Source organism: Catharus ustulatus, chromosome 8 (assembly GCF_009819885.2).
Source record: "Catharus ustulatus isolate bCatUst1 chromosome 8, bCatUst1.pri.v2, whole genome shotgun sequence".
In the NCBI taxonomy this organism is placed as follows: domain Eukaryota; kingdom Metazoa; phylum Chordata; class Aves; order Passeriformes; family Turdidae; genus Catharus; species Catharus ustulatus.
The window spans coordinates 13,056,325-13,077,841 of record NC_046228.1 but is presented as its reverse complement, the minus strand read 5'-3'; the positions used below and the strand labels follow the sequence as shown (position 1 = coordinate 13,077,841).

At 57.8% G+C, this 21,517-nt stretch overlaps 2 protein-coding genes across 5 annotated transcripts; both read right to left on the bottom strand.

Annotated features, from left to right (window-relative positions):
- Positions 1 to 4,171: 4,171 nt before the first annotated feature.
- On the bottom strand, positions 4,172 to 13,278 carry KAZALD1 (Kazal type serine peptidase inhibitor domain 1). 2 transcript variants are annotated; one of them, XM_033066768.2, is made up of 5 exons: positions 13,191 to 13,278; positions 7,675 to 8,275; positions 6,328 to 6,488; positions 5,209 to 5,356; positions 4,172 to 5,006 (listed from the first exon to the last, which is right to left on the bottom strand). In XM_033066768.2, exons 2-5 carry the CDS (start codon positions 8,174 to 8,176, stop codon positions 4,921 to 4,923), a joined length of 897 nt encoding a protein of 298 aa, XP_032922659.1. In that variant the 5' UTR covers positions 8,177 to 8,275; positions 13,191 to 13,278; the 3' UTR covers positions 4,172 to 4,920. The 2 variants fall into 2 exon arrangements, with proteins under 2 accessions (XP_032922659.1, XP_032922658.1); XM_033066767.2 differs by lacking the exon at positions 13,191 to 13,278 and adding an exon at positions 9,720 to 9,823.
- Positions 13,279 to 15,608: 2,330 nt separating this feature from the next.
- SFXN3 (sideroflexin 3) lies at positions 15,609 to 21,316 on the bottom strand. 3 transcript variants are annotated; one of them, XM_033065967.2, is made up of 11 exons: positions 21,240 to 21,316; positions 19,680 to 19,846; positions 19,288 to 19,458; positions 19,031 to 19,129; positions 18,695 to 18,770; positions 18,181 to 18,266; positions 17,720 to 17,847; positions 17,546 to 17,595; positions 17,341 to 17,390; positions 16,846 to 16,893; positions 15,609 to 16,596 (listed from the first exon to the last, which is right to left on the bottom strand). In XM_033065967.2, exons 2-11 carry the CDS (start codon positions 19,841 to 19,843, stop codon positions 16,500 to 16,502), a joined length of 969 nt encoding a protein of 322 aa, XP_032921858.1. In that variant the 5' UTR covers positions 19,844 to 19,846; positions 21,240 to 21,316; the 3' UTR covers positions 15,609 to 16,499. The 3 variants fall into 3 exon arrangements, with proteins under 3 accessions (XP_032921858.1, XP_032921857.1, XP_032921860.1); XM_033065966.2 differs by lacking the exon at positions 21,240 to 21,316 and adding an exon at positions 20,395 to 20,453; XM_033065969.2 differs by lacking the exon at positions 21,240 to 21,316 and adding an exon at positions 20,395 to 20,417 and having other exon boundaries at positions 19,680 to 19,843.
- Between the last annotated feature and the right edge of the window lie 201 nt (positions 21,317 to 21,517).

Below are 21,517 nucleotides of genomic sequence, written 5' to 3'. Positions count from 1 at the left end.
ATACGGGGAACCTGGTGCTTTTATTAAACTCTTTGCTTCCTGTTTTAAGCTTAATAATAAATTGCATGTCACATTACGGCTGTGTTTATTAAAACCCATTGGCGTGGGCTCTGCTCTGCAACAGCATTTGAATTATTGAAAGCAACCCCCCATGGAGACCTATTTGCTGCAAACGCAGGAGAATTTATTTCCATTTTGTTTATCAGGGAGTGTAAGTGCTGGGTGGAGGCAGGGAAGCTGTCTTGCTATTTTATTTTCTCTTGGACCCACTACAGCAGATGAAGTGAAGAGATGCCATGCAGAAGACAGGGGGAAAAAGCCACCCCCAGCAGGGGTGGGGACAGGTTGGGGACAGAAGTCCTGGGGGTAGCTGGTCACTCTGCCCTGAAGGTTTCTCTGGCTCTCGTTGAGTTCTCCACGTGTAGTTGCTTTGTGCCTCGGTTTGCCCGTTTGCAGAGCAAGGTTACAGTGCTGCTTCCATCCAGGCATGAGCAGTGATCAGCTCAGGTTCAAGGAGTCTCTGCCAGAAGCCATCAGCCTGCCACGGGAGATGCCCATGGCGTGGGGGGACTGTCAAGGTGGCCATGAGGGGTGTTTACCCTTCTACAGTCCTAGTTCAACACAGACAGCCAGGGATTGTAGCTGAACATCTCCAGGCTCTGCCTCATCCCAGCTCTGCCTGCAGCAGCCGTCCAAAGGCAGTGTCAGGAGGACGGTCCGGCTCTGGTGATCATCCCAAGAGACAGTTCACACTCATGTCCCTTGTGAGCACCCCTCCCAGCAAGGCAGAGGTCCTTCCAGGGGCAGGCAAAGGGCACGGGGCAGGCATGGGAGGGTTTGAGGCTCAGGGTGCTGCAGGGGTGCCCCAGCCCCGCAGAACGCCCGGCGCGGTGGCAGGGCCGGCGTGGCCGGTGGCTTTGCCAGGAGATGGCACTGTTCAACCCCTAATCACAGCCTGGCCCAAACCCGGGCTCTGCCGCCGACACACGGATGCACCACAAGGAGCACGGCCAGCAGGTTGAGGGAGGTGATTCTGCCCCTCCGCTCTGTTTTTATGAGACCCTACCTGAGTGCTGTGTCCAGCTCTGGGGCTCCCAGCATAAGAGGAATGTGGACTTGCTGGAGCAGGTCCTGAGGAGGGCCATGAAGATGCTCAAAGGGCTGGACACAGGCTGAGAGAATTGGGCCTGAAGAAGAATAGCCTGAAGAAGGCTCCAGGAACACTTTAAAGCACCTTCTAGAACCTAAGGGATCTAGAAGAGAGCTGGTGAATGACTTTTGACCAGGGCATGTATTGAAAGAAAAAGGGTAAATGGCTTCAAACTGAAAGAGAATGCGTTTAGGTCAGATATAAGAAAGAAATCCCTTGTTGTGAGGGTGGTGAGGAACCAGCATAGGCTTCCCAGAGAAGTTGTGGACTCAACAGCTCTGGAAATATTCAAGACCAAGCTGGGTGGGGCCCTGAGCAACCTGTCTAGTGGAAGGTGGAACTAAATGACGTCTAAGGTTCCTTCCAATCCAAACTATTCAACGATTTCATGTGCCTCCTGCCCAGACCCAGACAGGGACAGGTCTCAGCACCCCCAAGGGCAGGGAATGACAGGGACAGCACGTGTTTGTTACTGGAGTGTATTTACTTGCCAGACTTGGTGGGTTTTCCCTGCAGACCGCAAAACCCTGTGTTTGGTAGCTGGTCAGGGGGGCATCTCCAGGGTCTTTCAGGTCCTGGCAGGACAAGCCACCCTTCCTTTGTAGCCAGGCTCGCAGTGACCTCTGGTGCCCTGGGAGGTATCCGCACCCTGCTCACCCCAGATGGCCAGGAGGTGTCGGGGCTGTGCCTGAGCCAGTGGCCACGTCAACACTTCCCAGTCCAGCTCTCCCCATCCCTGACAGCAGCCTGACCTCTGGGCTCAGCTGATCAGGTGCTCTGAGTGCAGTCGGCTGGGCTGGCAGGAGCTGCTCAGCCCCCTCTGCCCCCAGAAAGCAATTGTGCCAAAAATTGGCCAGCAAAGGAATGTGGTGCTGCATGCTATTGGGGCACATCCTCTGAACCCACACTGACAACAGGTTTGGTCATGTCCCCGGGACCCTCCAGGTGCCTGCAGCTGAAAACAGGATCTGCAGAGCCTCAGGTGCTCCCCTCCTTGTGTCAGGGACTGCAGGAAATATCTGAGCAGCCAGCAGCAGAGGTGACCAAATGTTTTTAGAGCCAACAAATAACCTCAATTAAGCGCTGTGGCAGTGACCGATTCCAGTTGTGCAGCAATATTGGCTTCTTTAATTTTTAAGTGACTGGAAAGGGCAAGCCTGGGAGCTGGGATGAGGAGACACCAGCCCTGTCTGTACCCCTGGAGCCTCTCTGCTGCCCTTCACCTTGGGGGAGTGCAGCTCAGCTGCTGGCTGAGCTCCAGCCTGCCAGTCAGACAGCCCTCTCCCACAGGGGGATCTGAGGAGTCTGGAGACACAGCCCTTGGTGTGGTTGATTTTGGCCAAGAGCTTTTGCTCAAGTTTCCCCCTCTCTTGGTCACTACATCCCCCCTGCTCTTCCTGCCAGCATTCCCTGCCAGCTCCCTGCAGGGTATGAGGGCACTGGGTGTGATGAAGGGGAAGGCAAGGACTGAGACCAAAATGCAGCTGCCCAGGCAGGGCATTGTCCTACAGAGCACACAGAGAGCCAGGGATGGAGTGTGTGACCCATCTGACACTCTCCAGCCAGACCAAAGCTGCATCCACACCCAGCACGACCTGGATTGGTGCCAGCACAGGCAAGGCAAGCCTGGCCCTGAGGAGGGTTGGCATGGCAGCCCTGGCCAGGGGCCAGCCCTGGGCACCGGCAGGGAGCCCAGCAAGCAGCTCTTGACTGCTGAAACTCTGGGACACTCTCGGATTTCCCCGTGGCAGCCTCAGCCTGAGTGTGGCCCAGTTCCACCAGCTCATTTGTGTGCAAAACAGGAAGGCGATCAAGATGGATAAAAAAGGCTCTGAAAGCATGTTTTACACCCAAAAAAAGCAAAATAAAAGTCAGTGGCACACTTCTGTCCCTGGTCCCTCCTGAACACTCTCCAACTGATCAGCCCAGGAGGATTCTGTTACACTGTTAGATGGAAGAAGCTGAGGCATCAAAGGCTTTTGCATTTCTCAGGTTGAGAAGGGGTTTTCTGCCAGAAGGGGTAGGCACTCCTGCAGGCAGGGCAGCAGTGCCCCATCAAGCTGTGGTGCAGGGGACCAGGACTGGCCCAGCCTCACCGTCTGCAGGAATTTTGCTTTGCTGCCAATTCCAGACAAATCCCTTTTATTTGCTCGCTCAGGTTTCAATGCCATAATTGTGTCATCTGAGCCAGCTCTCAAGAGAAAAAGGAAGAAAAGAAAAGAAAAAACATGTGAAGGAGAGTAGCATGGGACCCGAGCCACCAGCCTTATTGCATCCTGCCTGCTCCTGCCTGGGGTCTGGCCAATTCCTTCCTCACAGGGTCTGGCTCCCTGCTGCAGCTCTGGACCTCCCTGGAGCTGAGACTGAGTAACTGGGAGTGGTTTGCTCCACATGGAGGTTTTGAGCACCAGAAGTCCTGTAAATGCTGCTGCTTTGAGGGGTAAAGCATGCCTTGAATGTGAGTTCAGCCCCAGAGGGCCCATAGGAAGGGTCCTGACAGCGCTCTCTGGGCAGAGAGCAGCTCTGAGCTTCCTTCCTGTGCTCCCCCCAAATGAAAGTTTGCTCTAAATCACCAGCTCCAGGAGGTAGGTGGGATTTTTTAATTTTTTTTTTTTATATATATAAGGTTTCCAGTGGAAACTGGACCATCACTTTACTTCACCAACTAGGCACAGAGCTGCTCCACACTTGACAGGGCTGTCATCACCTGCGTGGAGACCCCAGTGTCACAGAACTTAGCACCCCAAGATGAAAATGGGAAGCAGTGGGATGGGATGGGATCCAAACACAGTGATTTGAGTCAATGCATCACCACTGCACAGGAGACTGTGTGCTGGGCACCCCCAATCCCAGGTGGGGTGGGAAGGGCAGGACCCACACCAGGACCAGCTGTGAGCACTGGGGTGGGCAGGAGGGCTCCTCAACTCAAGAACCCCACAATGGACAAGGCAGCACCCACAGTGTTTGCACCCTTCTTCACCCCCATAATCATCCTAGTGGATGCAGGACAGACAGCTGCCCTTGGCTTTGACCTACATGTATATTTTAAATAACATCAACTGGAAAGACAAAAGAAAGCATGAAGTCAGTCAGAGGCATGGAAGGGAAAACATGAAGTCAGTCAAAAAAAGGCCAAAGTGTTTCTGACCACAAGGGTGGTTCAGCTGGAGAAAAGACAGCACTGAAAACCACAAATGCCTGGTTTCCTCAAATCACTACTTTTCTGGTTAAAAACAAAACAGAAGTGAAGGGTGTTTCGGCAGCAGATTCCTCAGGTTCTGGGGAGAAACTGGAATGTCTCTGTGCTTGGGGGATACAGAGCAGACAGGGGGGTGACACACTGGTTATCACAGTCAGGTCTCTCTGCTCCAGCTTCCCCAAAAATTATTCATACAAGAGATAAAGCCCCTGCCCTGGCCTCACTCTCCCAAACGGGACTGTCTCCATCCCCAGCACCAAGTCCTCACCACACACAGCACAGCTGTCCCTGCAGTGTCCTACCTGCCATTGTCCCCACTCAGTGCCAGAGGACAGATCCACCCTGCTCCAGGCAGAGCTGGCCCTGGTCCAACCAGCCAGTATCCCATCCCCCAGCACCCCAAAAGGATGTGTCACCCTGCCCCCCACCCCAAAAACAGGCTGCTGTGCCAGGATTGTTCAGAGAAGGAGTTTTGGGCTGGAGGGTGCTTGCTCCAGAGATGTCCTCAAAGCCCCAGGGAAGGGTCACTGTGGGCACTGTGATCTCTGCAGCAGGACAGGCCATCTTTGGGCTAGTAGTAGTCCTCATCACTCTCCCCGTAGTCCTCAGGTGTCACGCGGGGCTTCAGCAGAGAGAAGTCTGTCAGGTTGAGTTGGTCTGAAATGGCAGCATGGGGACAAAGTGACATTGCCACCCTGCTGTGCCTGTTCCCTTCCCCACCAGGACCAAAGCCAAACCATGCACAGCAGCTTTCTGGGGCATCCCCATGCTCCAGCAGCTGCTGCCATACTGGTGCACTGTGCCCAAACATCCCCTCCCATGTCCCACGAGAGTATGGGGATAAGGACATGGTGCTCACCTGGTGTGAAGACAGTCAGGCTGGCCAAGGCCACCACCTCCCCAACCCTGTTCCTGGCGAAGCAGCGGTACGTGCCCTCATCCGTCACCCGCACACCCTGGATCTGCAGCCAGCCTGTCACTTCATATTTCTGGGGGCCGCCTCTGAACTGCAGGAAGGGGGGATTTCTGTCAGCACTTGTGGCAGAAGCAAGGGGGAGTCTGTACCACAGAGCCCCAGGTCCACTGTTTCATCAGGCAGTGAGGTCCCAGGACTGCTCTGGCAGCAACCATGCTATTTTCTGTTTATCCCCAGGAATAAATAAGTTTTCCTGATTCAGCTGGGCTGCAGCTGTGTTTGCAGGCTACTATTATGGTGTCGTGGCCAGGACAGAGGACAGTAGAGCTTCCTCCAGCCAGGCAGGGTAGCCCTGCTTGGGGTGAAGATCCTCAGTCAGACACTGCAACAAGCTATGGGGAGGCTCAAAGGACAGAAAGATGGAAGGGGGCCATGGTGCCCAGTTCCACCTGCTCCTCTGGCTCCCTCCATTCATTCCACCACAGTTTCTTCCCTGTTGGTGCCTGGCTGAGGTACATGACCCCTTTGCCTCTGCCCACACCCTCTAATAGCTAGGTACACACAGCTGGGTGCTATATTTGGGGCTGGCCACAGGCAGGATGCTGACTCGTGGGCCTGCCAGCTCTGGGAGGGCAGCCCTGCTGATGGGAAAAAAGGGCAGGAACTGCCTGAGTATGCTGGTAGGACCAGCCCAGGCTGTAAGGCACTCGGGATGTCCTCTTTCCAGCCTTGCCAGTGGGACTGCAAGTGAAGTCAGCATGCACAGCAAACTAAAGGCAGGCAAGTGGGAAACTCCCTGCTGCAGGACTCCATGAATAAGTTAAAAAATTACTAGAGGAAATCACAGAAGAGAGTTATGCTGATGGCTCTGATGGCACTGAGACACCAGCCCTGGTTCAGTCAGTCCTCATGCTACACAGCCTCCAGTTCCCTTCTCATTCCCAGGCAGCCAGGCTTGGCCATTCCCAGAGTACAACCACTCTCAAGTCTAGTTGTCCATGAGCTCTGAGAAGCACTGGGTCACCCTGGGGCCATCATCAATGCCCTAGGCACACTGCTCACCTGGACAGAGATGTGGGGGTCATCTCCAGGCAGCAGCATCTCGGTGCCATCCTTCCTCCACTCAATGGATGCCATGGGGTAGGCGAAGACCTCGCAGCCAAAGACGACATCCTGCCCAGTGATGTTCCATGTGTCATAGGGAGGAGAGGTGATCTGAGGCTCTGGGGAGGGGGGCAGAAGAGGGCAGGGTGGGCTCAGAAGAGGTCACACTCTTGGCAGGTCCCATGGGCCTGGTCTCTGGAGCAGCAGCATTTCATTCATATAGGGGTGCTGGGACCCTTCCCATGTCTGTCTCCTCTCCCTCCATGGCAGAACCTCACCTTTCCCAAGGACATGGTCCCTCCTCACAGCTGGGACTGGGAGCTCCCTCCCCAGCTCCCCCCACCCAGAACATGGAGGGTTGCCATCCCTGCTGGCCTCAGTTTCCCTGCCTGTTCAATGATGCTCAAGTGACCCAGGCAGCAGAAAAAGTGCAATGACAGCAGTGTTACACAGCAAAGCTTTCCTGAGCAATCAGAGCACACTCCTCCTTCAGGAGAAAGGCCAAGGGGCGCTCATCCAGCCGGAGGCTGGTGAGGATGGATGAGGTAGTTGAGCTTCCAGCCAAATGAGGCCTCTGCTCTGACACAGGGTTCATGCCAGCAATGAAGGGAGTCAGCAGGTCCCCATCTCCTGGATGGAGCCAACAGCTCCAGGTTCCACATCCTTTCCCTGGAGGGACAGAGTGAGGACTACCCTTCTTACCCACACCTACTCCATGATCTGGCCCATAGCATAAGCCAGAGTTCAAGGGAAGGTTTCCACATCCATACACACCTGGGAAAACACGAACACGATGATCTGCAGTAAATAAGGTCAACCTTGACACCTCTCAGGCTGTGGTGACAGCACTGGGTGACCTGTGCTGCTCTGGGCAGGATGGGACACAACCTTACTGCTAGGCTGTCCTCTCTCAGCTCCCACTTGAGTTTTAAATGGGAGATGGAAATCACACAGCCAAGCCAAATCAACCCTGGTTTCTATTTGCAGGAGGCAGGCACATTTCTTGGGAGCAACAGGCCAGTGTGAACCCAGCCCTGCCGCCAAGAATTTGCTAACAATTCCCTGGAACTTCCCCATCTGCTCCAGTAGGATTTGTTCCTCCCATAAACTCCACTGCCTCTTGGCAAAGCTGCTCCCATGTTTCTCCAAGCACTGGATCTGCAAGCAGTTCCAGAGCAGCAGGGTGGGGGGATTAGTGGCAGCATGGTGCCCCCAGTGCAGTCCTGTCCTGTGGTTTTGCTGCCAGGTGAAACAGTTAAGCCAGACTCCCTTACTTATCTCTTCCCACAGCCCCAGGGCCACTACCTGACTCGCAGGGACCTTCATGGGCCACAGTGAGGTTGGTGTCGGGGTGGGCATGAGCAGCCTCCAGGAACCGGCAGATCTGGGCGTAGGTTTTGCCATCAGAGCCGCAGAGGGCCAGGTGGGAGAGGCAGGCACACTGGGGCTCGGGCACCTCTCCATGACGCAGATCCCCGGCATCCAACCGGCACTCCAGGTGCTCCCCACACTTGCCGTAGAAATGGTTGGTGTTGTCCAGGTCACAGATCTGTCCCTCCAGGTTGGCACATTCCCAGCAACAGTCACAGGCATCCCGCACTGTGCCAGCCAGGCACCCGCGTGGCATTGGGCACTCCTCTGGCTGGCACTCCGTGCAGCCCTCCCCTTCCTCCAGCAGCCGCTGCCAGCCCCGCTGGAGGTAGTCAGAGGTGCTGGGAAAAGCCTGGCCCAGCTGGAGCAAAGCCCAGTGCCAGGAAAGCATGGAAAGCACGAGGCAAGAGATGCTGAGGGGCTTGGCTTCAGACATCCTCACGGTAGCTCCTCTATCCCAATCCCACTGTCACTTGGATGGGGATTTCTGGCACTGCTCTGGTCTCCCTGTCTAGATCTGAGGAGCCATCCTGGCCTGTGAGGAGAGAGAAAGTGTGTTACTGGTGCAGGAAGTGTCTCCCACTCCTTTGTCTCTTGGCTGGCTAGCTCTGAGCAGCAGCACTGCATGATGTGCATGGGGGGGTTGGTCCCAGCCCCTCTCACCCCCAGCCCTGCAGTCACAGCCTTTGCACTCTGGAGCTCCCCAGCCAGCTCCTGCCCCGAGATGCTGAACATCTTCTGGAGAGATAATGCTGATGACCTCAGTCCATCAGGTTTCATCCTTGATCCCTTGGCAGCCCAGCATGCAAAGTCCAGCTTTCTCTGACCCTAGCATGGCCTGGGAAGCCACAAGGCTGGCAGGGCACCGGACCGGCTGTTCTATAACATCATGGTTCAGCTCATTCATACCTTGTTCTGTCTCCTGTCAGAAAGTTACTCTCAAGCCCCTTTCCTTTCACTCATTGCTTTGCAAGAGTCACGAACCCTTTTTTCCTCCCTCACCATCCATACAAGCACAATGGAGTGGCTGATCCTGCAGATCCTTTCTGTGCTGGAGGCAGTCATGCCTGGCTTTTGTTCTCCTTCCCTCCCTGTGCTCTAACCCCTCTTTTTAGGCATCACCTACTCGAGCAGGGGAAAAAATTCCCACTCCCCAGAAGTTTTTGTGACACCCTCAGTTATCACACAGGCAACTGAGGCTGAGCATGGAGGAGCTCAGTGCACGGGTGAGCAACCACTGGACTGGCAGCAGATCCAGTGTGGCCAGCCTGTACCGGCACAGTGGGGTCCCTGCCCTCAAACCCCAAGCCTGAACTACCTACTCAGGCTGAGAAGCTGATCTACTCCGGGCTTCCCATCTCTCCCGGGGGGGAAACGTGGTATCTCAGAGCCTGTCCCCAGAGAGGGTGACAGTGAACCAAATCCCTTTGCGAACACCTCTCCCTGCCCCCTGTTATACCCTGGCTACCTTCCCTGAGATGGGGTGAAATTATGGTCCTCCGCCCCAGGGTGACCCAGCATAAGTGAGTGGGGCTGGGGAGGGGACCTAGGCAGACAAGCAGTCCCCTCCCCTCCCGCTGGCAACAGCATCGAAGGGCAAGCTGCAGCTCCCCCAGCTACAGCCCCCACTCTCGGGGCTAACACAGCCCAGCGCTGGGGTGGGGATGGCCCGGACAGTGGGTTGCAAGGATAACAAACCGTGCAGGTTTGACCCGTTTATCAGAGACCACCAGGCACCCCAGGGGTGGAAAGGGGCAGAAGGTCCCAGTGCCGGAGCCCTCCCCCTGCCCACCCTACCCCAGTCTGTACAGAGTGAGGCTCCATCCGCCGATGGATGTGGGGGGCCAGAGAAAGGGTGCGGGGGAATTACAAAGTTGGTCTCTGGCTCCTCACGTCTGGGGTGCTGGAAGAGTGCTGGGAAGAGGCACGACGCCCCTTGGGGTCTCCCAGGAGTCCCCCCGCCATAAGCCGCCACTTACCAGAGGCGCCGGTGCCGGGGGCGGCGGGTGCGCAGTGGCCGTGGCTGCGGGGCTGCTGGCCCCCAGGGCTGCTGGCCCCCGGCCGCTCCAGCACCGCCGTGATGTCAGCGAAACGTGAATCCCCCCGCCCCTCTCCGGGCCCGCGGCCCGTCCCTGGACCGGGACACGGGCTGGCTGGCACCCCTTCCCTGCCGGGGTCCCGCCACGCACCGCGCCCGGCCCCGGGGCTCTGCCGCTCCGGCTCCCTGGCACCGGTAGCTTCCCGCTGGAATCACCCCCATGGTGTGCGGGACCCGGGCTAATGCTCCAGCCCATCCATGGGGCAGGAAGAGACTGGGGTTCCCTCCTTTACAGTCCAACTTGGCAGCAGTCCTTGGGGACAAGTGAATGGGAGAGGTGGGCATGGCTAAGGAAGCGGTCAAAACCATTTCTCAAGCTGTAATTTGGTTGGGAAACACAGACTGCAAATTTGAGCAGCTTCTGTAAGTAAATGGGGGGATAACTCCCAGGGGATGTTTGTACTCACCCCACACCAGGAGACACTTTTTAAGGGGGTATTGGGGTGTAAACCACAGCGTTCCCTTGGCTGGAGCTATTGGGAGCAATGGTGGAGGTGCTCCATGCCACAGCAGTGCAAATCCAATGCGCACAGGGCTGGGGCTCTAGACCTCCCCAGTAAGCTGCCTTGTGCTCCCTGCCTCAGTTTCCCACTGGAATTGGCTCTGAGGAGTGGGGCAGCCAGCATGCCTTTGCAGCACAAACACACCCCGTGAATTTGCATCTTGCTCCAAATGCTGTGCCATGGGTATCACACAGCCAACTCCTCTCCAGGCAAGGAATTTGTGGGATTTAGTTCCCCTATGAAGCTCAAGCAAATCAGGACCCCTCGAAGGATCTGGTTTCCTTCACCATGCTTCAAAAATCTGCTTTTGCTTTCCAACACCCTCCTGCAAATTCGTTCCGGATTCCGGGTCTTTTGCTCGGTCACGTTGTGAATCCAGCCATGTCTAACGATGGAAAATGCTGCAGCCTTCAGCCCCCTTTAAATCTGTCTCTGCTGGCCAAACTCCCCTCTCCAGCCCCCTGCTGCAGAGTGGGGTTTCCTGCCAGCTCTGCCTTCAGCCTCACATCCCACTCCCCCTCTGTGGCCCCCAGCCCCTTGGCTCAGGGCTGCCTTCCCCCGGCTCCCCTTGTCCAGCCTACTGAGTGAGGTCCCCACATGCCACAAGTTTTCAGGTCCAGCATCCACGAGTTGCTGAGCAGCTGGGGCTGCAGCTGTTTTTGGAAGCAGGGAAAAAGTCAGGAAGGGCTGAGGTTTTCCTGCACACAGCCCCAGAGCTGGGTCAGAGCCTGAGCAGAGAGGAGACAGACTGTAGGTAGCCCAGAGAGGAGCGCCGAGCCTCCTAAGTTCTCCCTGCTGTACCACCCTTCCTGCTTTGGGATGAAGGACTGCCTGAATATATTCAGGCATTCCTGCACCAAACACACCCTCACTTGCCCCTGCTCCACACAGGGGGCACAGCAGTGAAGTAAGCCTGGCCCTATACACAATCTCCTGCTCACAGAGCTCCTGACCAGCACTTAAATACCAGGCACTGCTGAAAATGGACCATCAGTGTTCCAGATTGTGTCTCTTGTCCTTGGCAAGGGGGAACAGGCTCCATTGCTGCTGTTCTTTCCCTCACATGGTTCCTTCTCCCACATGCCATGGCCTGAACACTTGGTGTGTCTTATCTTCATGGGATTACCATGGCCTCTGGGTGGGTAAATTCATCTGAGCATCACTGCAGCATCAGCCAGTAACAGGGGAGAACCCCTGGCCAAAGTTGAAATCCAAACAGATCTGAGCAGGAACAACTGCAGTTCTGGAGCAACACAACCCAGCCTCAGAAAGCCAAGGGCAGCTTAGCTCAGCTCAACATGATGGAGCTCAAACATGGCAGTTAATTAGACCTCCTGCTTAATGAGACTACTGAATGTGTTAATAAACAATAGCAGCTATGAATGAGGGGTGGAAGATGTAACCTGTGCTTAACAAGGAGCTCTGTTCAATCACACCTGAAGTCAATCAACACAGCTGCGGCTGCAAATGGGGTTTGTGGCTTATATTTCTTGACAACTTTGTGGGGAAAAGGGTGATCACAGCCCTGCATGGCCTGGCACTTGGGTAAATTGCATTCCTGGCTCCCTACCAGTGCTGGTTAGCTATCTCTCCTTTTTCCTCACTTTTGATTAGCCCAGCAAAGCTCCTGGAACTGGGCTTTAAAGGCTCAGCCTAAAGCACCCAAGTCTCCTCATCGCTGTTTTCTCATCTTGTGATGGTCCCATAGAAGCCAGGAGTCCATGGGTGCTCCTTGCAGGCCCACATTCTTGGCATCCCTCCAGAGCTCTGCCATCAGAATCCAATCAGGGTACCACACTGCTCCTGGCCCCACTGAACTCCTGCTGCTATGGGCCGATCCCCCTGACACCCAACTGCAGTCTGGGGTTTACGGCAGACCGGGCCAAGGGAAAAATATACTCTGGAAAAAACAGTCCTTGGCCAAGTGACTCAGTGTACATCACGTCAGGCAGGGCTGGTGAGCAGCTCTGGGGCTGGGCTGGTGGGGTTGAGAATGTGAGTTATGTCACAGCAGAACCAAACGATACGAGAGATCCTGGGACAGAATACTGCCAGCACACTGCCTGGGGCTGTGAGGGTCTCAGTCTGATAATAAACCCTATCTCTCTCATTTCACATCAAATACACTCCCTGTTTCCTGCTGTCTGACAGCACCGAGGCTGAGTGGTTCTCGAGGGGTGCCAGCCGCATTCCAGGGTTCCACTGTGGGCAAGGCACGGGCAGCAGGCAGGTCCCCCCCGCTTACGTGCCAGGCCGGACCGCTCTAGGAAGCAGTCAGGCTCAGGTTTCTCCAGGCTTTTCCAGACCAAATTCCTCTGAAGAACCAACCCGTCAGCAAATTCTTGGGGAAGCGGTTGCAGCTGTGCGCAGGGTCTGCCGGCCCCGAGTGGTGGGGACGCCCCGGTTCCAATCTGCCCGGGGTTCCCGGCAAGAGCCGCGGCTCAGCTCCATCCCAGCAGCAATCAAGCCGTTTCCTGAGGTTTTTCCACCAGCCCCATCCAAGCGCAAGTCTAATAACCTGAGGGCAGGGACCGAAAAGACGGCGAGGGCTGCGTTCCCGGGATGTTCCCGCACTGGCACGATGGTGCCAACTTTGACACTCCGGTGCGGGAGAGAGCGGGTTCCAGCGCTCCGTGGCCGCCCGGCTCCTCCCACAGCCCCAGCACACAGCACACAGCACACAGCAGTCCCTGCGGGTCCCCGCTGCGGGCAGGCGGCTGCGGGGTCTCTGCTGCCACCTCCAGGGCACTGCCGGCCTCGTCCCCGGCCCCTTGAGGTGACACTGCCCTGTACCTGGGGGCTGCAGAACCTGCAGTAATGCATGGACACCTCAGCCCCACCACCCTTACCTTCCTGCGCTCTAAAAGCCCCACCGTCAGCCGAGCCTGGGAGCCCTCACTTCAGTGTAGTGTCCTGAGGGGCTTGGGCACATCCTCCTGTGCTAGTGGGATCTTCTGCTCAGCCTGCCCTAGTTCTCGGGGCTGAATGCCCTCCCCCCAGACGGGGTGGGTGCTCCAGAGGGTGCTGCCAGCTCAATGGCACCGCGCCCGCTGTCGCCTTTGTCACCCTGCCTTTCCCCAGCCGCCAGCAGGGCTGGGACGCAGCCAGGGAAGGTGACCCACTGCCAGCACCCCGGCACCCCCCGCCACTGGGGAGGGGGAGCCTGCCCGCTCCCCCCTGCAAGAGGCTGCCCATTTCCAGGCGTCATTAAAGAGCAATTAGCTGGAAATTAAGCTGAGAACAAGTATTGATTAGCTCATTAAGGCTGGGGGAGCCGGCTGAGGCGGTAGGAATTGCTGCTGCTCGCCCTCATTATGGGCAAGGTTAAAGCATGTGGTCGGGCAGCTCATTAAAAATGCCAGGGACCAATCGATGTCCCCAGCCCAGCACCGCACAGCACCTCTGGGGACATCCAGCTGCTGTGTTTCTGGGACTGGCCCTTGACCTCTGTGATGAGCCAGCTCGGAAAAGGACCGAGTATCCTTGCTCCCCTGCGTCGACTGAGCTCCCCTGTAGAGGTAGCAGTGTCCTTTTTGGGCTTGTCAACCCCCCAAAACTCACTGGCCACATCTCTCCCCCAGTCAGGGGAATCCACCGGGACAGGCTCCCCCTAGCACAGTGAGGTGGCTGAGTCTGAACTGCTGCTGGCTCCAGGAGAGAACAAACACTGTAGCTGGCTTGCAGAGCAACACCCCAGACCTGCAATGCTCCAGAACTGAGTTTTTCATGTCTCTGCCTAGTGGTGCCAGCTTTTACAGGTGTGGGACAGACCAAAGGGGACCTCAGGGATGGAATGCAAGCAGTTAACAGATGAAAGACACTCAGTGACTCAGTGTAGCCGAGTACTGCCATGTCACACTGCCCTGTATGCTAGGCTCACAGCTCTTGGGGTGATCCCAGACTCGGTGCAGTCAGACCAATTCAGCTGGACCCAGCCACCCCGAGCATCTTTGTCTCTGGTCCCATGTCCCTCCCATTTCCATCTCTGCCTCTCGTGGCCACCAGCAGCTCAGCGCCAGCTCCCAGCCAGCACACACAAGGAGGGTGCCCCGCAAAGCCGGGTGGTGTGTGTGGGAGGAGGCAGGTGTCATCATTATTTTTGTTTTCTTTACACTGCTCTGGAAATATATTGTATTCTCAGATAATCCCGTTCAATTACACCACAATAAAACACATAATAAAAACGTAATTCATTTTTCCTGAGCACTCCATCTCCCTGTGTCTTGGCAAGCTATTAAAAATTTGTCTTCATTTTTCTGGCAAGAGCCTTGTACCTTTTCATCTTTAATTTATGAGAGCAGAATAGCTACTGACAAGCCCTTATTGCACGGCAAGGGGCTGCATTATTTATAAGCCACCAATGGCTGGCTCAGGGGAGATATTTGCAATATTCCAGGGCCGGGAGAAGGAGGGGGACAGATCCCTGATGTGCCCGTCCCATTCCACTCACTTTCCCACCCTGGGTGGGTGCTGGGTGCAGGTGTTCTCCTGGCTGCCCCTCGAGGGGAGCAGCTCGAGCCTGGCCTCTGGAGCTCCTGCCAGCTGTGGAAGCTGTGGCACAGGGTGGCTTTGGGCTGCCTGGCCCTTATCTCATCACTGCTGTATCTGCCCATCTTGGCCTTTGCAGTGGTCTCGCTCCTGTGCCCTTCAGTGTGGGGCACTGCAGAGCACGGTTGCCTCCATCCCTCCTCTCCCTGGATGGACACCCATCTCTCCTTCTGACTGCCCTAGTTGGACAGAAAGCTGAAGGGGAGGCAGCTGCTGCCCACAGGCTTGCCAGGGTCCCGTGACAGCAGTGATGTGCTCTCCAATGTGCGCTCTGATAGTTGTGAGAGCATAGCTCCGATAGCATAGAGTGGGATAAAAATAGTCCTGCAGGGAAGGCACAGGAGCAGGGCTGGGACTGTCCTGTGAGCAGGCTGCAAGAGGGGGTGTGAGTGTGGGCAGAGCCAGGGTGACGCTCTGGCCTCTCCAAACCAGCAGCATCCAGGGCAGCAGCTTAGCAAAGCTCTCTGTGCAGCAGCGAGCTCCAAAGCCGACTGTACTAAAAAAAGCCCTCTGACAGCTGGATAAGCTTAAACACAGGCCAGGCCAGCCAGAGCTGCTGCAAAGGCAGCGAGCTGGAAAGCAGGGAGCAGAACCCATCCCAGGGGGTGCAGAGGAACCCCAAAAGCCAGCCCACCCCTCTCTCCTGCTCCCATCCTTACCCTAATAGCAGTCCCTTTCCACCATATACAAAGTAGCAAGCAGCAAGCTTTTCTTTGATGTTGGTTTTGTATAAACAATCTGCCTTTATTGTTTGGTATATATAGGTACATGATATGTATATCAAAAATATCTAGAAGAAACCACAGTGCACTTAAAGCTATTTGAGAAGGTCCACCTGAAAGCAAGCACTCCAGGAGGGGGTAGAGTAACCCCTCAGGGGAAGCCCAGCCCTGAACGCAGATGGCATTAAAATGAGAATAAAAACCAAGACTCTACTGGGATTAAAATGTGCCATTTGCTCTGGGGATGGAAGCAGCAGAAAGCCAGATTAAGTCCCCAGAGCAGCCTGGAGGAGAGCAGAAGGTGAGCTGGGAGCACACGCCTGGGCTGGGAGAGCCCCCCACTCTGAGTTCAAGCCACTACATGCAATTGATCACTCACCCCCAGTTATTTTGGGTATGGGGAGTTTTCTTCTCCAAAAGCTGCTCTGCCATCCCCAGGTACCAGCTGCTGAACCACTGGGCACTGTAGGGTGCCTGCAGAGGTATTCTACCTTCAATTGCTGATTCTCTGCTGCCTCCTAAAGCTGGGGAGCACCACTTTCTTCCTCATCCCACTTTTTTTTTTACCTCCACCACAGCTCACAAGGTCCCTGGTGTTGCTGCCCGCACTTCCCTGTGCACTGCACAGAGCTACAGGCACACGCAGAGAGGAGGAGTGCACCAGGGTGCCAGCCAGGAGGTCCCCAGAGCAGGGCACGGGGACAGGTTTGGTGTGGTGCTGCATGGCTGCAGGCACCCCAGGAAGCAGGGCTGAGCACCTGGGACCTACTGACACGCAACGGCCAAGGGAAAGCGGCAGCAGCCCCAAGGGGATCCAAAGGGTGAAGCTCAGCAATGGGCTGGCCCAGCAGCTCCATGGGGCACATCTCAGCCACCCCAGGACCCTGCTCAAAGCCCTTTGTTAAAATATACGGTCTCCAGCCATGGATCTTTCTTCCGGATCTGATCTTGGACTTCAGGCTCCAGGCTGCTCACAGGCATTGAGCTGTAGAAAAAACAGGGATACAGAGGATGGAAAGAGTACACCCACCAGGGGCCTCAGGTTGGAAATTACCTGCTGCACCCCATGGCCCAGCAGTGACCTTTGGGTCTGCACTGCTGCCTCTGCACAGAGATGTGCGTGCACAGGTTTAAACCCCTGACTGCTTGAAGAAGCTAAAAAATCCCTTGGCAGTCAGAGAGCACCCTCATCCCACACAGGAGCAACACGTGCAGGCAAAGTGCCTGTCTGTACCTTTTCTGTGGGAAGAGTGCGCAGCACAACGGGGTGGCGAACACCAAACTGCAAGGGAAAGACAGAAAGGTGAAGCTGGGCTGCATAAATCACCCACATCCACCCATGGCCTGATCCCAGAGCAGCACTGAGGCAGCCCAGAGCTGCGCAGGGTGTTCAGCCAGGAAAGGGTTACAGAGAAGCTCCAGACCCTGCATTTGGCTCCTGGGGCAAAGTCTGTCCCCGATCATGTGGGGGAACAGCAATGCTGAGCAGGGGCCCATAGCAGACTTGAGAGACAAGATGAAGCAAAATAACTCCTGGCCCCAGAACCTCATATTCCATCCCATCTGCCTGGGGTGCCACTAGCCTGGCCAAGCTCTGGCACCCTCCCAAGAAACTGCAGGTCAATTCTCCCCTGCCACTGCCAAGCAGGGCTCCCAGCAGCATTGTCCCATTCCCTTGGGCTTGGTCTGTGCCCAGGGCAGCAATTCCCATTGGCGGACAGTGACTTACCAGAGTCCCACCAGGCCGACCTGCAGGGGAGCGTTCAGGTACGGGTACCGCTGCCAGGGACAGGGAGAGGATGTGTGTCAGTGCAGTGGACAGGGGGGAAAGGCATCTATTCCCCAACAGAGTGCCACCCCTGCGGGATGCCAACAATATGCCAAGCCCTGTGGGTGTCCCTGTGCCCACCCACCCATCCCAAGTTCACTGGTACCTTCAGGAAAGCTCTCTTCTCCAGCATGTTCATGATCACCGGCGGAATGGCTGAGGCAGGGAGGAAGGAGATGAGATCCCAGTACTCACAGCCCCCTGCCAGCAGTGGGACTCCATCCCATGCTGCCAGGGATCAGCTGAATCTCCCAGCACAGGTAGAGGAGGGGACACTCACCCATGGCCGGTGCTGCCATGCCAATGCGGGATACCACCACCTGGAAAATGGCCTTCTGGGCTGCTGCTGTGGATTCACCCATGCGGTTCCCATTCTCATCCGTGACAGGGATCCCCACCTTGAGCTCTCTGCAGGGACAGAGGGGGTCAGGGGGCCCCAGGGCACAGCAGTGAGGGGATAAGGACACAGGACAGGGACATGTCTCCAAGGGAGGCTGGCATCCTCCTGTACCCTATCCACTGGCTGCACAATAAATCAGAGGGGGTCTCAGCTGGACCCACATTCACATTTGGCAGCAGCCCCCAACAGGGTTGTACAGGGACCAATAACCCCCTGGGTTGCAATCAGGTGCTCGTACCTTTAAGCCAACCCCTCACACTAAGGATCAGCAAGGAAGTCCCTGCATTCCCCACCAGTGCCTACAAACCCTGAGGTGAGCCTGTCCCACCCCTGGGGCTCACCTCTGCCTCATCAGCGGGATGTTGATGCAGTTGGCAGCTGCCACGGCCGCAAAAGGCACGTACCGGCTGATGATGGCTGGCAAGTGCTGGGGGGAAAAGCAGGAGAACATCATGTAGAGGGTCTGGGGGCAGAGCTGGCTGTCCCCGGGTCTGCCTCCATCTTCCTTGCAGGACCACGTCCGAGCCCCACTGGGGGAAAAATGTTTCCGCCTCCCCTGCAACTCTCAGCTGGTAAAAGCTGCATAGACCAACGGGTCTAGGGGGTCCCAGATCCCCTGCCAGGCCTGGACAGAGGCTGAGGGGTGAAAGAAGCCTGGAGATACATCCAGAGCATGGCTGGAGGGACAGGCCATCTCCACAGCCATCACTAGGGAGAGCAGCTGCCTTGTGCAGGCAACCTCAGCAAACCCCTTTTCTTCATTTTCTCCCCCACTCCCCTACTCAGCTCAGAGCTCAGGGAGATCCCATGGGGAAGGTCCATGATCCCAGTTGTGATGGCCAAGGGTCACCTTACCTTGGTGAGGGATTTGAGTCCCAGTGCTGTGACAACTGCCCCCGTGGTTGCACTCACATAGGCTGTCCCCAGCTGGCTGAAAGAGCAGGAAGTGACACCAGTAAGTCAGGCTCTCCCCATGCCATTGCCTCTCCGAAGGAAGGAACAGCACGCCCTTCAAGAGCACCAGGACACCTAGGTTCCTCTCTCAGCTCCACCACTAACCCTGAAAGCCCCAATGTGGTCCATCTCTGCCTTCACCAGGTCCCCATTGTCCCATCTCACAGTTCCCTGCTATTCAAGGCACACCCCTGGTGTTTTGGGGTGCCTCAAGGACCTGGTCAGAGAGATGCTTACCTGGGGGTGATGGGTGCATCTCCGCTGCGGTTGGTGTAGTTGACAATGGCATTGAAGGACTGGTTGACCCACTGCCAGAACAGCACAGCCGGTGTGGTCCTGCCAGACAGAGGATGCTGGAGACACTGGAGGATGCCACTCATGCTCCTAAAGCATGAGTACAAGCTGGGTACGGGACACGTGTCCCCTCGTCACCCCAGAGCCAGGAGGATCCCCCAGGCATCCTCTTGGTCCTGGGATGAGGAGGGGACAGGTACCTGTAGAAGGTCAACATGCAACCAGTGATGGTCATGTTCATGGGGACCTGAGCAGACATGCGTCCCACAAGGATCATCTTCTCGCCCGTGTCAGGGTGGAAAGCTGAGTCATAGATGTACTTTGCTCGCCAAAGCTGGTCCTCTGTCAGCCCAGGCTGTACAGTGCCTGCCCTGTCAGGTAAGGGTAACACCTGTTGAAAGACTCTCTGCCAGCACACATGGCCTAACTGGTCCCCCACACCATTTGCAAAAGCTGGGAGATGCCTTAGGGACCACCCAGGCAGTTTTTGGGGCTTTGGCCAGGGGGACCAGCATCACTTATATTCCCACTCCTGGGAACAGCTCCTGCCTGGAAGCAGTGCTGAGGGTACATCCATGCTCCCAATGGGTACCTGTAGTCCTCCACCACCCGTCGGGCTTCCTCCAGTGTAGCCCCTGAGAGCAGCAGGTTTCGGGGGTCGGTCACCATGAAGAAGTGCTTGGCCCGGCCCTGAAAGGTGCTCTGGTCCCAGCGGGGCTCCCGGATGTTGATGGTGGCAGGCAAGGACGGTGGCATCTTCTGGCAGGGCAGGGGATGAAAGGGTTACATGGGCCGTGGTGCCTGTGTGTCCCCCCCACATCCCTGCTGCAGCAGTTCTGGTGCTCCCCCAGCCTGGAGGACAAGGGGTGAACAGGAAGCCCCTTCGTAACAGAGCTCAGCAGCGACTCCTGAGCCCACCCAAACTGCATGAGGCAGTTTGTGGGTGGTGCGACCTGCAATGGGATTGCACCTTGCAATGTGCCAAAGAGAAACCCCCGACCTCGCTCACACCAGCCATCAAGGACCCCCCACCCCAGCAGAGCACCCTGGTCACAGAGGAGGGGACAGGGACCCACCACGTAGGGGGCACAGCTGCTGCCAGCACCGGGAGAGCGGCGTGAGGAAGGGCACTGGAAGGAGGAACGTCCCTCCCGGCAGGGCACCGACACACCCGGCACGGCTCTATTTCCACACCCGCCCTTCCCCGCGAGAAGTGGGGCTCTGCTCCCTTCCCTCCCGCGCGGGGCATCCCTCCCGCCACGCGTGACCCCCCGCGCATAGCGATCCGGGGCACCCCCCGCACTCACGGCTCCCGGGACACCGGCCGCCGTATCCCCTCCGTATCCCCGCCGTCGCCGCCGCCGCCACCGCCCCACTCCCGCCCCTGCGCGCGCTGACGTGCGGCCTCGTCACGGGTGGGCGGCCCCGCGCCGGGCGGGGCGGGGCGGGCCGGGCCGGCGAGGGCGGCGCGCGGGGGGCGGCGGGGACCACGGGTGACCGGGGCCGGCGGCGGGGGGAGCGGTACGTGCCGAGCCACACGCGGCGCCCGTGGCCCTCCCGCGCTTGCGTGGGCGTGCCCGTGGGCGCGCACGCGCCCGCCCGTGACCGCGTGCGTGTGCGCGCTTCCGCTCGCTCGGGTGCTCGCGTGCGCGTGTGTTCGCACGTGGGTGTTCACGTGCGCGTCTCCGCGCGTCCCCGTGTCAGCCGCGCGCGTGGCCCCGGGGTCTCGATACCCTCGCCACGCGCGTGTCCGTAGCGCCGCGCTCGCACGCGCCGCGTTGGCGTCCACGCGTGTCGCGGTCGTTGCGCCGGAGCGTGCGGGGACCGCGCCCCCGCGGGAGTGGGCGCCGTTCGTGCGCAGGGCGGTGCGTGCCGGACCACGCGTGTGTGAGCGGGGCCGCGTCCACGCGTGTGCGGCGCTCCGTGGGTGTCTGTGAGTGCGCGCAAGGGCACGAACACGCATGCCGTGGACGTGTGGGTGCATGGGGTGCGTGTGCATGTGGGTGCGTGTCCCCACCCCGGCCGTGCCCGCCCAGCCCCTCACCCCGGCGTTGTCGGGGGGAGGCGCCCCGGGACGGCCCCCCCGCGCCGGCCCCCGCCCCCGCCGCCCGTCCGCAGCCCCCCCGCAGTCCCCGCGGCCGCCGCGCATCACCTGAAACCGCCGCGGTGTCGGGTTCGCGCTGGCGGCTCCGGTCCCCGCCGGGGGGTCACGGCCGGCCCGGGCTGGAGGCGATGCCCCCCGGGAAGGGGGACACGGGGGGATACCGGCTCGCGTCACCGGAGTGAGCGAAGCGGGGGGACACGACACCCCCCTTCCCTAACCGTGCCTCAGTTTCCCCTGTGTGCCTTCGGGGTGCTGTGCGCTAAGGGAGGAGGTCAGGGGGACACCACATCCCTTGCCACACGCAGCTTCGCGAGGTGACGCGCCCC